The sequence below is a fragment of the Panthera onca genome, chromosome F2 (genome assembly GCF_046562875.1).
Source record: "Panthera onca isolate mPanOnc1 chromosome F2, mPanOnc1 haplotype 2, whole genome shotgun sequence".
NCBI lineage: Eukaryota > Metazoa > Chordata > Mammalia > Carnivora > Felidae > Panthera > Panthera onca.
The window spans coordinates 12,742,660-12,758,833 of NC_138356.1; the positions used below are offsets into that span (position 1 = coordinate 12,742,660).

The window sequence follows — 16,174 nt, forward strand, 5'->3', positions numbered from 1 at the left end:
AGTCGTAAAATGCCTCAGTTTTGTATACGGTGGAACTGATGGTATTAAAGAAATGTTAAAATCATCTGGGGCACCTGGCTGGCTCAGTCGGTAGAGTATGCCACTCTTGATCTCAGGGTTGTGAGTTCAAGCCCCATGTTGGGTGTGGAACCTACTTTAAAAAAAAAAAAGAAATATTTAAATAATCCAATAAATTGTATTAATCAGGGTTCTTTGTATTGCAAGAACCAGAAACTCCCACTCATTTAATTTGAAGTCTAGGGAAAGGCTTACTTATTTGCATGGCCAAATCCAGGGATCAAATAATATTGTCATCTTTTCTCTTTTCCTCTCATTTTTCAGCTCAGCCTTGTTTCTGTGTCTTTTCTTTGCATACTGGATTTATTCTCTTCCTCCTGCTTCATACAGCCTTTCTCGAAATTGCTGAAAAGTCTTGAGTTGACATTCCCACCATTCATGATCCAAAGAGGAGAAAGGCTCTCTTTCCTTCTGAATCCAACTAGTAGCATGAGAACTCTGACGGGACCCACTGGGGTCATCTGTGTCTCTTGAACCAATCACTGGGTCCCTGGGTTTGGTTTGGTGGCTGGCCTGGGATCTCTTTCCATCCTGTATGCTGCCAGTGGGGCTGTGGGTGGGCTTAAAATGATCATGGCGTCTTCACCACTGTACAGAAGTGCAGGAATGGGGGAAGGGGCTTCTGAAAAGAGACAAACAAACAGAGGAAAGTTGCTAAATGCACTGGGCAAACAAAACTTCAGCAACCAGTCACCTCTCTCCATTTTTAAAAAAAAGTACTGTTTCAGGGGCACCTGGGCGGCTCAGTCGGTTGAGAGTCTGACTCTTGATTTCAGCTCGGGTCATGATCTCATGGTTTCATGAGACAGAGCCCCATTTCCAGCTCTAAGCTGAGAGCACAGAGCCTTCTTGGGATTCTCTTTCTCCCTGTCGCTTTGCTCCTCCCCTGCTCTCTCTCTCTCAAAATAAATAGGTAAACATTAAAAAAAATAAAAATAAAAATAATTACTGATTCAGCTTAGAATTAAGGGTCAGATGTACATGTATAAGACATCTGTAAAGTGGAGAAAATAAAGAAAATATATAAAAATGATTTTTACATTTTTAATTAATCATTAACTGGAATATGCCTGATTATCTTTGATGGAATATTGTACATATAGTTGATAGCACACTGGCTCTTTTAGCTGAATTAATTGCTGATATATACTACCCTTGAGGATTGATATAGTTTTCTTTCATTGTACATTCCAATTGGAAAATCATTATCAAATAGCTCACGAAGTCCAAATGAGAATCCTCTCCTCTCATTCTTTCTTGACACATACTGTCTGTTCTATAACAACGTGAAATAAATCCTGTTAGCATTTTTCATAACAAAAACCAACAATAACTATTAAAGGACCATTTCAATTAATAATATGGGAGATACTTGTACTTTAGGCTTCTGCCAACAGGGTTTAAAACAATGTTTATTGGATGCACTTTATTTATTTATTTATTTATTTATTTATTTATAATTTTATTTTTGAGAGAGAGAGAGAATGAGGGCAGGGGAGGGGCAGAGAGAGAGAGGGAGACAAGGGATTCGAAACAGGCTCTGTGCTGACAGCGGAGAGCCCGATTTGGGGCTGGAACTCACGAACCGCGAGACCATGACCTGAGCAGCAGTTGGACACTTAAGCGACTGAGCCACCCAGGTGCCCCGGCTTCATCACTATTTAAAAAAAAATTTTTTTTTTAATTGAAGTATAGTTGACACACAATGTTATATTAGTTTCAGGCGTACAACATTAGAGATCACAACTTCCACACTACGCTCTACATCTGTCACCATACAATGTTATTATAGTAGCACTGACTATACTCCCCATGCCGTGTCCTCCATCCCATGACTTAATCATTCCATAACCGGAAGCTTCCCAGACCCCTTCACCCATGTGGCCCCGTATGTATGGGTCTCTTTCTGTTCTTTGTTTGCTCTTTTTCTTTTGTTTCGTTCTGTATTCCGCATACGAGGGGAAATCGCATGGGGTTTTGTCTTTCCCTGACTTGTTTCACTTAGCATAACACCCTCTAGGTCTATCCATGTTGTTGCAAATGGCAAGATTTCATTCTCCTTTTTTATGGCTGAGTAATATTCCACTGCATATTCACACCACATCTTCTTATCCATCCATCATGGATACTTAGGTAGCTCCGTATCTTGACTATTGTAAATAATGTCGCAATAAACACAGCGATGCATAGATCTATTCAAATTAGGGTTGTCATTTCCTTTCAGTAAATACTCAGTAGTGGAATTACTGGATCCTGCGGTATTTCTATTTTTAGTTTTTTGAAGAACTTCCATACCATACTGTTTTCTATAGTGGCTATACCAATTTACCTTTTGACCGACAGTGCGCAAGGGCTTCCTTTTCTCCACATCCTCACCGATACTTGTTATTTCTCGTGGCCAGTCATTTTTTTTTTTTAAACAAGATTTTTGGTGTCAGCATAACAAAATATCTAATTTTTGGGGGTCTTACTGTATATGATCACCTAGATCTAAAACTACTTCCTGGTAGTAATACCAGATTTATGCACAGATACATCCAGGGAAAGAACTATGGTGATCTAATTTGTTCTAGGAAGTCATTTAAGCACTAAGGAGTGAGACCTAAATTCCTCTGTAGGCATATGAGTTAGTTTCTATTCTTTATCATCTTTCAGGTGTTTTGAATAAATTGCTTCATAATCTCTTATAGTCAGAACTGGCCAGAGTTGGGTCTTTTGCTTTATTTTTATCGTCTGTGTTTTTTCTGAAATCTTTTCATCCATACGTAGGGTCCTTTCCTCCATATTATTATTTTTTTTTTCTAACAATGGTTCTATCTCCTTCATTGCTCTAGGGTCCTGCACTGAGAAGCCCTGATCTGACCAGTTATGATATGAACTCTAGAATCCAGAGTGGAAAACGGCCCAGGATTTGTGCTGGAGTGGCCACCAAGCTGGCCTTCCATGTGCTCTTTTGTCTGTACTCTGGTCGCTCGAAAGCTGTGCCAGGGACTCTTTTCCAGCTTGACTTTCAGTAGTTTCACTGCTAACATGAATATGCTTTTGATTTTTGTGCAGTATTGTACCTTCCTTCTCTCTCTCCAGCCCAACCTCCTGAAAATAGGGGCTTCCTGAATCGACACCTCTCCTAGCAAGCGACTCGGGTGGTCCATTTTCCTACCATCACAAGAGTGGACCTGGTCTCAGCATGTTGTGGGAATAGGTAATAAACTCACAGTACTGTCGTTTCTTTCCTGGCTCTTTAGAGAGAGTAATTTCACTGCTCTCTCCATAGTTTTCCTATGTTGTTATTGGGATTCTCGATGCTTGAGTGAGTAACTTCCTTTTTTTTTTTTTTTTTTGATGTTTATTTATTTTTGAGGGACAGAGCATGAGTGGGGGAGGGGTAGAGAGAGAGGGAGACACAGAATCCGAAGCAGGCTCCAGGCTCTGAGCTGTCAGCACAGAGCCCGACACGGGGCTCGAACTCACGAGCCGTGAGCTCATGACCCCAGCCGAAGTCGGACACCCAACCAACTGAGCCCCCCAGGTGTCCCAAGTAGTTTCCTTTTTATTTCATTAGATACTGCCCAGCCTTTTCCAGGATGATGTTCAGCGAGCCCTACTTCTTTATCAAGAAGATCCCATTTCTCCAGCACATCAAGTTTCTGTTAGAATGCCATCCTTCAGCTGATGCATTTGTTGCAAGGCAAGCCACAGAGAGACGGAATAGTTCGTAGCTACATGGCACTGTATAGCTCGTAACCCTTGGCTGCTTTAGCCTACACAGTGTAACAGGGATTTACCATGTGATCTGTCTTGGAAAATAGGAAGCAGAATGGAAACTCTCCCTGTGGATGAGTGAAGTTTGGCCATTTAAGTTGTGTGACAATTACAGAACGTTGATTTGGGATCCTGCTCTACAGCTACTGAGTGGAGGGAAAAATGTTTTTGGTGTTCTTTGTCCTGCCCGTGCAGGGATCCTGACGTCTACAAGTTGGTTAAAGCTGTGGTTACTGCTTCCCCCTTTAACTCTGTCTCTTCTTAATATGTAAGCAAGTTGGAGTCTCTATCAGTAAATGATCTTAGGTAGAAAGCATGGATAGAGATGTCCAATATTACTTAAGGGTGCAAGAAACATTAACACTCAGAGAAACAGATGTTCAAATATAAGAAGAGAATGGGGTTTATTTTGTTCCAGCTAGTAGAAAATAGCTTTTTGGATCACTCCTGATGATAGCAGTGGGGATTCATATCAAAAATCTTCCCTTTCCTCCTGTATCAGTTATCTATAGCTGTGTAACAAACCATTCCCAAACTTGATGATGTCTAACAACTACAATCACGTCATAATCCATCACTAGTTCCAAAGGTTGGGAGTTCAGGAAGCCTCAGCTAGGCTGATTGTCTCCAGGCCTACCAAATGGTTGTCATCAGACCGTAGCTGATCCGGGACAGTGGAAGGCTGGAGAGTGGGGCCTGTACTGATATGCCTATCTCCCTACGTCCGGTCTCAGAGCCTCTGCTGTGGTCTCCAGGCTGGCTTGGCCTTCTTCACAGAATAGTGGTCTCTAGGTGGTAGAACTTGGTACACAGAGACTTTAGGGTTCAGTGTGCACACTGCAGAGAACCCAGGTAAAAACCTCTTGGCGCCCATGACACAGACTTAGAAGTCCTGTAGAGCCATTTCTGTCAAACTCTGTGGGTCAGCCAGGCACTAAGGCTGGTCCAGGTTCAAGGAGAGTGGATACAGACTGACGCCTCTCGATGATAGGAACGTCAAACAATTTGCAGGCATATTTTTAAAGTATCACACTTCTCCAAGACAATGTTAATCTATCCTTTGGATTTGACTTTAAGTGCATGCTTTTAAAAAATTGTCCTGATGGGCCATTGGCCTAAAGAATTAAAAGGGACATATATATTGTAAAGTTCCACAGTAGATCAGTATATTCTGTGACATAGCGTGAATAATATGGAGGCTTTGTGCATATCAGATCGGCCCAAGTCATGCCAAGCATTCTACAGACAGTTAATAAAGAGTAACAGAATGAATGAATGAATATATAATGAATTAGTTCACATATCTGTCATCAATCAAAAGAGCTCTTAAGCCAAATAGATTTGAAGCCAACAGAATGAATTATAACTTGGCATCTTGAGTGAGGAAATATGTTTCTAAAATATAATTAGTTTAGCATTTGTTTTGCTTTGTTTCATTCTATTTGTACATACGATTTCGTTAAAAGGCAGTCACATATATTCAAATAACTGCCTGATTGGGTGACAGAAGGCAGAGGTAGAGAACATTTTCTGAAAAGTATTAGGAGGCTCCAGGTCAAGAGTCTGAAAATGTAGAGGCCACAGTGTCCCCAGTGCCCTTCAGCCGCTGAGGGAAGGAACATTGGAATTCTCTCCAAAGACTGGAAGGTAGTTTCTGTGGGGTTCCTTAGCGCTCACGCAGGTCCTTCTCCTTTCTCTGGAAAATCAGTGCCAGGGAAGAAGCTTACGATGTTTCTAAAATTCCAGATACGGTACATCACATCATAACAATTTCACTCCTCATACAGTTAGAAAGTCCCATTTTAGACCTGACTGTCCCGGGTCCTTTTCTACTTCCAGATTAGCTCTGGATGTGCCCACCTGCACACTCAGGGATAGGTGTATATAAGGCTGTTGTGCCCAGAGCTTAGGCCAGAGCCCCCCACAATGGCTACTTAGCACCTTATGCCCCCTCTGATGGCCCCACGTTGTCCTCTGGCTTCGGTGGGGGGTGCTGTTCCCGTCCGTGACCCAGGATTGGATATCACCATCACAACAGCGTGTGTACAATTCGACAGCAGGGATTGGGACCCGATCGTGTTTGCCTTTTAGGAAGTTCGTTCTGATAGCAGTGGGGGAGAGTGATTCAGGATGGGGAGGAGACGGCCGACAGCAGCAGCAGCAGCCATGAGGCGGCTGCGACGGTCCAGGAGGCCGGTGACGCAGGCATGGATTGACTGGCGAACACCAAGAGAGGTTTGCAGAAGTGTGGGGTAAATTCATCAGCTGCTTGGGGTTGAGGGGCGGTATTGGCCCAGGAACTCACTGTGGTTGAACCTGGCTGACAGGGTAGAGCACAATGTGACTTTCACAAGGAATAGGAAGGAAGGAACTTTGGCTGGGAGGTGACGGGAATAAGGGGCTGAGGGAAAGGGCACTTGGTTATGGCATAGGGGAGTGTGAGCACCGAGGCTTTGTTACTGGGAAAGAGGAAATTTGGGTTAGCAAAGGGCATTTACTTGATGCAGAGAACTTCCTTATCTCTGGGCCTACACAGATTGTTTCTTAACCATCACTGTTCGCAGAACAAGACTTAAGTGAGTTTTACCTTTTAGAATCCACACATATTTTTTTTCCTTTTTAAATAAAGATCCTCATCAAAGGAATGAATGGGTAAGAGAACAAGGAGAGAGCGCGGGTTCTGGGAACGGATTTCTGCTGGTGGACCACACTTATTCTCAGCCTGGAAAAATGTGAGTGAATATGGCCTGGTGGTTTTGAAACCTGCATAAACGTCATTGGTAGGCGATTTCCTGAAGGTCTTGTCTCTTAACAAGGGGCTCTTCCCCCTAAAACTCCAGGGGGCATTTGAGTGTGAGAAGGGGTAATCTGATTGCGGCAGTGACTGGGTGGGGGTGTCTCTGGCACGTCTCCGGCCGAGGTCATGAATGCTGAACGATCTGCTGTATCTTGACACTCATGCAAAAAAGAATCGTACTGCCCGCAAAATAGCACCTGCACTGAGTAACAGGGAGGCTCGAGCTGTCAAAGAGCGTTCATCTTTATGGTGTTGTCATTCATTGACTTTCAGTTACACAGAGATTTATTTTGTTCTTTTTTTTGGAAGGTAAAACAAGATGTGAGGAAACGGCCCTAACCTCCCTCTGTCTTCTTGCCTGGGGTCCTTTGGAAAGAGACCTCTCTGGGAGGGGTTGCTGGTGGTGATGGAAAGTGACACTGGAGGTGGGAGTAGAGGCAGCCTGCAGCCCGAGACTCAGGACTGTTCTCCTCAGGCCAGGCCTGGAAAGGTGTGCTGAAAGCTCCAGAAGTTGGAGAATCACAGTCCTGAAACAACTTGGGCCCAGGAGGGGTGCCGAGGCCGGCTACGGTGGGCGGGGTTTTTGGCTTTTGCAGACACCTGCCTCCAAGCAGCAGGTGCCCCAGTTTTCACAAGAAGGAAATGAGAACGCCTGTCTGTGTCCTTCCTTCCATCAGAGACATCAGCGTCTTGTAGCACTTGTCCTTCTGAGTTGCAAAGCTCAGGCCTATTTGTCATTCTTTATCAGAGGAACACCTCGTGCCCTGGGCTTACTTAGTAATGGGGCATCCGCGACTGACTTGGGGCTGTCCTGGGACTAGAGGCTGCTCAGCCAGCCCGAAGCCTCGGATGCCCCGAGGACAGGCTGTGTGGCTGGGTTAGCTGCCGAGTGACAGGGGGCTGCCGTGTCCCCTACTGGAACATGATGCCTGACTCCCACAAGTAAAATGATATGGGAGCGGGTGGCCGAGAACGCACACACAGTGTCATCAGCGTGAGGTGACGCAGGCCATTTGGTTTCACCTAACAGGGTGATGTACCATCCTGCGGCTGTTGTTTAGCCAGGCCTGAGATGAAGCTTTCGTGGGGAGGGCCTCATGCAGGACTGGCCTTCCTTCTTGCAAAGGCCCGAGTGACATCTGTCTTTCAATGAGAAGCATTAAGGAATTGGAGAACTGCCCATGTCGGAGTCCAGCAAGAACTCGTGTACTTCTGTTGCACGGCGGGTGAGTTCCACTCACCCAGAGGTTAGAGTGTTTATTAATGTCTGGAGCATGAGCCAAGGCCCAGATGCTGTGCTTGGTTCCGGGGACACCGAGAGATATTGCTCTCAGGGAGCTCTCAGCCCATAGGGAAGGTAGACAAGAAAGCAAATAATTTCAGCGGAGTTACATACATGGCCATTGTGAGACAGATGCCGAAAGATATGGAGGTGGCACAAAGGAAGGACTCATCAGCAGGTACAGGAGGGCACAGGAGCTAGGGCCAGGGAAGTCTCAGAAGACACGAGTGGCCGAGTTGGGGCTTGAAGAATGAGTATAAATCAGCTGAGTGGCCAGAAGGGCATAGACGTCCAGGCAGAAGGCAAGGCAAATACAAAGGCATGACCGTATAGAATAACAGAGGTTTCTTGAAGTTGCAAGTAGTTCTTTATGATTAGACATAGAAGGTAAGGTGGGAGCAGCAGGACCCAAGTAGTCAGGCAGGGGCCTGGTCATGGGGGACCTTTCATGACACACAGGATGCCATCCTGTGAATGAAACAATACCCTGAAGGGCTTCAGGTGGAGGAGTAACGTAGTGATAGCTGTGTATCCGAAATATGTTGGATGGATTGGGAAGGGGCAAGATGGGAATTTGTGAAGTCAGTTTTAAGACGCCATTGCAATGGGGAGTCTTAGCGATGATAGTTGGGATTAGGCACTGATCATGGGGATGGGTCAAGCATGTCTAGAATGCAAGAGGTGAACATAAGAGGGTCTCGTGGCCAGCTGTGGAATGCTAGGGAGAGGAGAGAATGATGGCTGTAGAGTTCTAAACTGGGTGACCAGGTACGTCGTGGTGCTGTACAGAAGTGCTTTTGTTTTGGTTGAGGTGGTTGGGTTTGGGGGGCTAGGAAGGAAAGAAAGAAAGGTAGAGATAATGAGTTCAGTTGACCGTAGTGTTAGACACGGTGCCTTTGAGGTGTTTATGAGATGTTTGGCTGGAGATGTTCAGCAGGCGGCTGGGTGCACAGTGGAGCTACCTGTCGTTAGCATAGTGAATGATGCAAATCCAACTACACAGTCAGCAAATAGATGCATTGTCCATGTTCCTGTCCCCTTCCTCACCCCTGTGATTTGTCCTGGGATCAAGAGTGGAGCAGGTTATTTAGGCCTAATGTGAATTGCATTTTCCTGCCCATAAACTAGTAATTGGTTTGGGGTGAGCCCTTGATTCAATTTGTGTCAATGAGAAGCCATCGAAAACATCGAGATTTATGCTGGGAATCCTGGGAACGATTCTAATGGAAGAATTTGCCAGCGCTATAGCTTCGGGTGGGCATCTTTAGACTCACATGAAGAGGATTTTTGATAAAGGAGAAAATGTGAAGGAGCAAGGGAGAGAGGAGAGACAGCGAGAGAAAGGAGAGATGTAGAAAGAAAACGTGGTTCGAGTCACATTATTTGAGCCCTGGTCAAGCCAGGTCTGGGCTTCTCACTCTTGGAACCAATACATTTCTTTTTATTTTTCTTTAGTCAATCAGAGCCAGGCTTTCTGTCACTTACACCAAGTGGGTCCTAACCCATCTAGAGGCCTCTGGAACGTTCTGCAAGTGTAGAATTGGTGAGCCGAAGCTAAAGGATGGTGTGCTAAAAATCGGTTCTGCAAAAGAAAACTCTAGTAGAGGTGGAGATGCTCAGGATACTCAGACAGAGGTCCAGAGCAGGCTCTTACTCCCCTGGGCTCTTTCAGCTGATGCTCTGGCACAGTGGTTCTCAAAGTATGAACCACTGACCAACAGCATCAGTGTTACTTGGCAATTGGTTGGAAATCAAAATTCTTGGATTCTTAGAAATTGAGGATCATGGAGCCCAAGAGTCTGCGCCTTTTTTTTCCTTAATGTTTATTTATTTTTGAAAGAGCACAAGTGGAGGTAGAGGCTGAGTTGTGGGGGGGAGGGTGACAGAGGATCCAAAGCAGGCTCTGAGCTGTCAGCACAGAGCCCCATGTGGGGCTCAAACTCAGGAACTGAGACATGATGACCCGAGGGGAAGTCAGCGCTCAGTCGACTGAGCTACCCAGGTGTCCCCAGGAATCTGTATCTTACTAACCTTTCAAGGGACCCAGGCGTCCCCAGGAATCTGTATCTTACTAACCTTTCAAGGGACCAAAGCCTGAGGACCTCTGCTCCTAGACTATTTCTGAGTATTGCCAAATACAGGATTGCCGGATGGTCATATAGGGTGCATGTGGAATTTGGAGGATGTTGGTGTCAAGGGAGACTTGAAACTTGGCTTCCCTGCTGAAATGGCACACTCAAAATCTTAGGTCCAACCCCTGGGCTCACGGGCTTGCTGCAACACCACGATTTTGTGATACAAGTTGAGACACGGGGCTGGGTTTTTCTGGATCAAAGTGCAGTGATCTGTGAGTTCACATTTCTTTTCTGGAGATTGTAATAATCGATTAGATACCCTTAGTTCACCGCTATTTAATCCTACTGATGCCTAATGAAGTGCAACACGTTGGGGCAGAGTGTGATCGATGAGGCAGCATCGCACGTCTCCAAGTAAAATGGAGCGGGTGAAGGTGGATGTCTTCTACCTATGATGGGAAATGAAACCCTTCAATGACTGATCCCCATTCTACTTAGGGCTTGTCCAGGTTGGGAGCTATGAAGGGATCTGAATGATAGGGGACCCTTAGTATTCCTTCGGGTACATTTTGGAGATGCAGAAATCCAGTACTTTCCATTAAGACAGAGAGGGGGATGATCTTCAAGAAGGGCTGGGTTGGTTTATTCAGAAGCGAGAAGTCTGTACCTTCCTGCTCTAGGTGCTTTTGTCTTTCTTTAAGAAAAGCAAACGTTAACGTAATGGGAAAATACGGGCTTGGAAGTGATGTAGCCTGAGTTCGAATCTTAGGTCTATCACTTAGTTGCTATGTGACATCAGGTATGGAACCCAAACTGTCTAAGCCTCAATTCCTATTGAGAAAATGGAGATAGTAATCTTCCGCGGTTGTCATGAGGTGTAGAAGGAATCTGAGAAGGACTTGGCATGTACAATGTACTCAGGCGATTTTCCCCTCCTCTGATGCCCTCTATTAAGCTCCCACAGTGTCATCTGTTCCCATAAACCCACTGTCCTAATATAGCTCTTCTGCATCTCAAGTCCCCTACTCCTGCCAGATCTGTCCCCTGCCAAGTTCCCAAGTCTCCAGAATTACTCTCTCCTCTAAAAATAACGCCCCTTTTCAAAGGTAGGCAGGTTTGACTAGTCATCACCATATAAAGGGGGTGATGTTCCAGGTGAACTTGACTGACCAAAGCCCCCCCCCCCCCCCCCCCCCCGGCTGGTAATGAATACCTTGTTTTTCCCAGCCCCCGCAGGAGCAGATTCAGTCCCAAGACTCTCCAGTTGGCGGGTACAAGGTGATGGTTAGGGCAGGCAGGTGCTTCTGGGACCCTCTCTTACTTGTGCATTCTTTTCTGGCTCATTCATTCACTCATGCAATGAACATGCGGGGAGTCCCGGTCATGCTAACTAGGAACTGTGTGAACTCTAGGGGATAGAAAGGTGAATCAGACAGTCCCGGAATTCAAGAAGCTCAGATATGGAGAGCAGACAGACACCCAAGCAGACAGTTGGCCTTCAGGGAGGCTTGAGTCTTAACAGATTGATAAACAGGTGAAGAAGGGCAGGAGAGGGTCTATTAGGTCAAGGGACTGGCATTAGCAATGCCAGAGATTAGTCACAGGGTGAGCATGGGAGAACCCCCGGAAGTTGCACTGCTGGTTGGTAAAGGTTGAGAAAATGTTTGAAAAGGAAGTTGAGAGTTAAGCAGAGGCCCACTAATTTTATCCAAGGGATGGGGAGCCCCTTGGCGTGTTCACTAGTGCTCAGGGGGTGGCCGATCAGATTTAACTAGATTTCTAGCTAAAACTTCTCGAACGCTTACCCCGGTGCCAGGCACCTCGCGAGGCACCGTATGTTAGCAGAATTATTTGATATGGGTTTCTTTGGCTTTGAGTGGAGGATGGGCACAGGCAGGGTGGGGAGGTGACCAGGCAGAGGCAGTGGGCCGCTGTGTGGAGACGGTGGCATGAAGGCAGCCTGAGAAGGCAGGAGGGCCGCAGCCTAGGAGGGAGGGCCCGAGTCTGGGCAGGGAGTGGTCCACGGGGGTCCCAACTGGGGGTCAAAGTGGAGTTTAACCCTGGACCCTGAATCTGAAGATCCATATGTATATGGCCCAAGGTTGACCTCTCTCCTACCGGGTGATGTCTCGCTTTTTCCGTGCAGGAAACCTCTCCCCGGTCACACACATCTCCATTCCATCCGCAAATCCCTTTCGGGGAGAAAAGCCCTTGGCGACAATGGCTTCTCTTCATTCCGGGCACCGACAGCCTGACAACCGGCAGAAGCGGCCGCGCCGCGGCACGAGCAGCTGAGCACCCATCCGGTGAGGTCCGGGCGCCCTTAAAGGCGGTGAATTTCGGTTGTGCGGCTTTTGCACAAAACCAAAAGCCCCAGGGCGGTCTCGTCCCCAGCAGAGGTGCCGGCCGCGACAGACGAGCGCGGTGGACGCGCGGGTCTCGGGTCGCGGGCGCCGCCGGGGCGCCGTGGTCCAGCAGGGGGCAGCATTGAGACATTAACGAGGGGAGCGACCGGCGCCGCGCAGCGCAGCCGCAGGGCCCACGCTCGTCCTGGGCGCTAACCTTTCAAGCAATTCCCGGGGGAGCCCTTCCTGCCCGGTGAAGGCTGCCCGAAAACGAGCAGGCGTTAAGAATGAAAGATGAAGCAATTCCCTTCCGCAGAATGAAAATGAGCTGTCATTTAGTAAATTATCAGTTGATGACACATTCTTCTTAAAGGTGGTTTTTGTTGAAGAGCAGGAGCCAGGTTGAGGGCTTTTTGCCCCGGCGCCCACCCCAGAACACCAAGCCCCGCGTGTGTGCCAGAAAGGCTGAAGGCTGGAAGCAGGGACTGGGCACCCGGGGCGCAGGAGAGAAGGGATGCGGTTGCGTTAAGGAGGCTAAGAACGCAGGCACATTTCCAGCCGGGCTGTGATCAGGCAGAAGGCGACATAGCCTCACAGCATGATGAAGGGAGCTGGGAAGGCAGAAGGTGACGGGAAGCAGGCAGGATGCTCTTCCCATCGGAGACCTGTGTCTCCTTCCGTATTGACTCTGCATCAGCGGAACATGGTTAGCGTTTTCTTTGTCCTTCTTCACCTCCTTTGACCTGCCGTCCCTCTGCCTGCTTCCCCGCGGAGCTGAGGGAGAGGCCTGGGCATACCCTCAAGGTTGAAAAAGGCCCCGAATGCCTTCCCATCTGGCCGGAAGGGTGGGACCATTTCTTTCTCCCATTCTCTGTGTGTTCACACAGTGGATGCTGAGTCAGTGTTCCAGAATCTGAACTGACCGCCAGCAGAGTTCTTGCAGAAAGCATGTTGAGATGTGTGTCCGCTAGGGTCCCCAAGCTGTCAATATTAAATCGGTTTAAAGGGGCATATTTATGGGATCCAAGAAGGGAAACATAAGCCCAGGTGGGCAAACTGGGTAAAACCCTGTGAGGCCCTCTTCCCTTAGCCCAATGGAATACTAATGATATCCTTGGGCAAAGGTTCCTTGCTCCTACAAAAAACTGGACTTTTTGCTGTTCCCGGTGTGCTTTATTTCTTTGCAGATAGTACTGATTATTTCTTCTGGATAATTACCCTCAAATCCCCAATTTTCCCCATACTCGTGGTCTTGTTATAAGTGAAAGCCCCCTTGTCTGATAATCATGAGGGCTCTAAAGAGCCTACTGCGAAGTGATTTGGACTTGAAGCGAAGAATTTCCTCCGTCCTTTTAGAAGTGATGAATTTGGCGGGTTGAATCAAATTCCTCCCTGATACAGGCAAAGGAGATGTTTGTAAGCAGCCTAAGAACCCAAAGCATATTTAGGAATATGCACCTTGATTTTTCTCTTTGAATTAAAATATTTTGAAAAGTATTCGTGTGGTGTCAGAATGTGAGTCATGAGAGTGCGGGGACATCCAGCGACTCAGGCACCTCAATCCTTGTCACCGAGGGAACTGGACTTTGTGATCAGAAGAAACTGGGTTTAAAAGCCAGCTCTGCCTTTGCTTATTTCGTTCTTTTTTTTAAAGTGCATTTATTTATTTTGAGAGAGAGGAGAGGGGAGACACAGGCAGAGAGGGAGAGAGAGAACCCAAGCAGGCTCTGCGTGCTCACTGCAGAGCCCGATGCGGGGCTCAAACTCATACTGTAAGATGGTGACCTGAGCCAGAATAGGACGCTTAACCTACTGGGCCACCCAGGTGCCCCTACTTATTTCATTCTTTCACCTATTTGAGTTCATCTCAGCTCCCCTTTTCTCAAAGGTAAAATGAGGTAATAATAACAGGGGTCCATCATGTATACAAATGCATATAAAGTCCAATAATGTAGGTGAAATACATGCAACATAGTGGGTCCTCCATATTGTCAGCACCCTCTTTTCTTTTCCTTTTCCTTCTTTCCTTCAGTCAAATACCCTCATCGAAAGGAGCATAGGTCAACATGGAGACAAGGAGAGCTTTACCTTCTAACCTCAGTTGTTTATAAATCACTTAAGTGAAATCACACATTATGAAAATAGCATATATATATATATATATATATATACACACACATATATATTTCTGTAACTATATGTTGAATATTGGTCAACTAACCAGTGTTTTTACACACACACACACACACACACACATACATTTATCACACATAAACCTATAGGCCACCAACTCTCTCTCTCTCCCCTCTCTCAGATAATACAGTTGACCCTTGAGCAACATGGGGGTTAGCGGTGTTTCCTCCTGTTCTCCCCCCACCCCCCAGCTCCCTGTAGAGTCAAAAATCTGCATATAACTTTCAACTCTCCCAAAACTACTACTGACCAGAGCCTTACTCATAACATAAAAGTCAATGAACACATATTCTGTATGTGTATTATATGCCATATTCCTACAATAAACTAGAAGAAAAGAACGTTATTAAGAAAATACATAAAGAGGAGAAATACTAAGGAAGAAGTGTAGTTATTGAAAAAAATCTGCGTAGAAGTGGACCCACATAGTTCAAATCCATGTCCTTCAAGGGTCACCTGTATATAGAAATAGGTATTAGATGAAGAGAGCACTACCTACTCCCACAAAACTCTTGTGAACCCCAAGTTACAAAGAATACTTCATTTGTTCACTTATTTTAGTTAGTTACCTTTGTGCAGAATACCAGGAATGGATACACCCCGCTGGATAATTTTGGATACGTTTGATATGTTCGATGCTTGCTTCCCACCACAGGACGGGAGGTGTGGTTGTCTAGTCCTGCTGGCCCCGGAGAGAGCCCAGTCCTCCGTGTGGTGGTTGTAGAAAGCCTGTCTCTGCTCACAGCCGAGCTTCTGAAAGACTCCTAATTGTAGGCGGCCATCTTCCCTTTACCCTTTCCTCAGAGTTGGGTCTGGCTGTTTTCCTCAAGACTCTCTCTTGTGGTGTGCTTTCTCAAGTGTCCAGTCTCACCTCTGGATCCTAACCCCTTGTGAAGTCCTCTTGGTAACTTGCATGACAGCTGGGACCCAGCCTGCCACAGGCAAGTGGCCCTCACTTGAGTCTCACTGGCTGATTGGGAATCATCACCAGGAAATCAGGGGACGGAACAGTCTTGCCTGTCTCTTGCCATCTTAAAGTCTTTGGAGACAGGTATATGAAGCCATTCCTGCTCAGAAGTATGTTTCCTTTCCTCTTTCTGGTCTGTCCTTTGTGTAGGGTCTGGCCTTCAGGGGAGCTGTTGAAGCAGAGGGAAGCAGGGCTCTCACACCTGACCTCTCAACTTTAACTTTTGAGAATAAAACCTCCATTAGCATTGGAAAGGGGGAAAGTCATACCTTCTTTAATGCCCAGAGAGATTGTTCCTTTCTGCCCGATCTCATCTAGCAATACTTCCATAGAAGGGAGTCCGCACTTTTCACAGACATTTTTGAATGGACATACTTTCATTAAAATGAGGACAATGGGATTATCTCCCTGAGCAAATTAAGCTGGAGAGTTTACTCAAATAGCTTACCTAAGGGCCCAAATTAGTAGCATTTTTTTGTTTGAATTAGCTGAACTCGATGCATGAAATTTTTTTTCTTTTCAGCTATTCCAGTAACATCAATTCTCAGCTTCACTTTGTGTGTGGTCATGATCTTTAGATTTGAACTCGTTTGAAATCCTCAAACAGAAAGAAACGAGGGAAAAACCCATCACGCTCACCAGGAAAGACCAGAAGCCATAATGTCAATTTTGAAT

The 16,174-nt window shown here is 46.3% G+C and overlaps 1 protein-coding gene across 2 annotated transcripts; it reads right to left on the minus strand.

The window, feature by feature from the left end:
• Positions 1-279: 279 nt before the first annotated feature.
• Positions 280-13,194, minus strand: LOC144615035 (uncharacterized). Of its 2 annotated transcripts, none has more exons than XM_078441457.2 (2): positions 12,113-13,194; positions 280-700 (listed from the first exon to the last, which is right to left on the minus strand). In XM_078441457.2, exons 1-2 carry the CDS (start codon positions 12,488-12,490, stop codon positions 650-652), a joined length of 429 nt encoding a protein of 142 aa, XP_078297583.2. In that variant the 5' UTR covers positions 12,491-13,194; the 3' UTR covers positions 280-649. The 2 variants fall into 2 exon arrangements, with proteins under 2 accessions (XP_078297583.2, XP_078297584.2); XM_078441458.2 differs by lacking the exon at positions 280-700 and adding an exon at positions 10,669-11,402.
• Positions 13,195-16,174: the final 2,980 nt, after the last annotated feature.

Coding starts and splice junctions, on each gene's coding strand:
- LOC144615035 (XM_078441457.2), bottom strand. CDS start 12,490: ATGTCTCAATGCTGCCCCCTGCTGGACCACGGCGCCCCGGCGGCGCCC. Junction 701..12,112: donor AAAAAGCGAGACATCACCCG/GTAGGAGAGAGG, acceptor GTCTCTTTTCAG/AAGCCCCTTCCCCCATTCCT.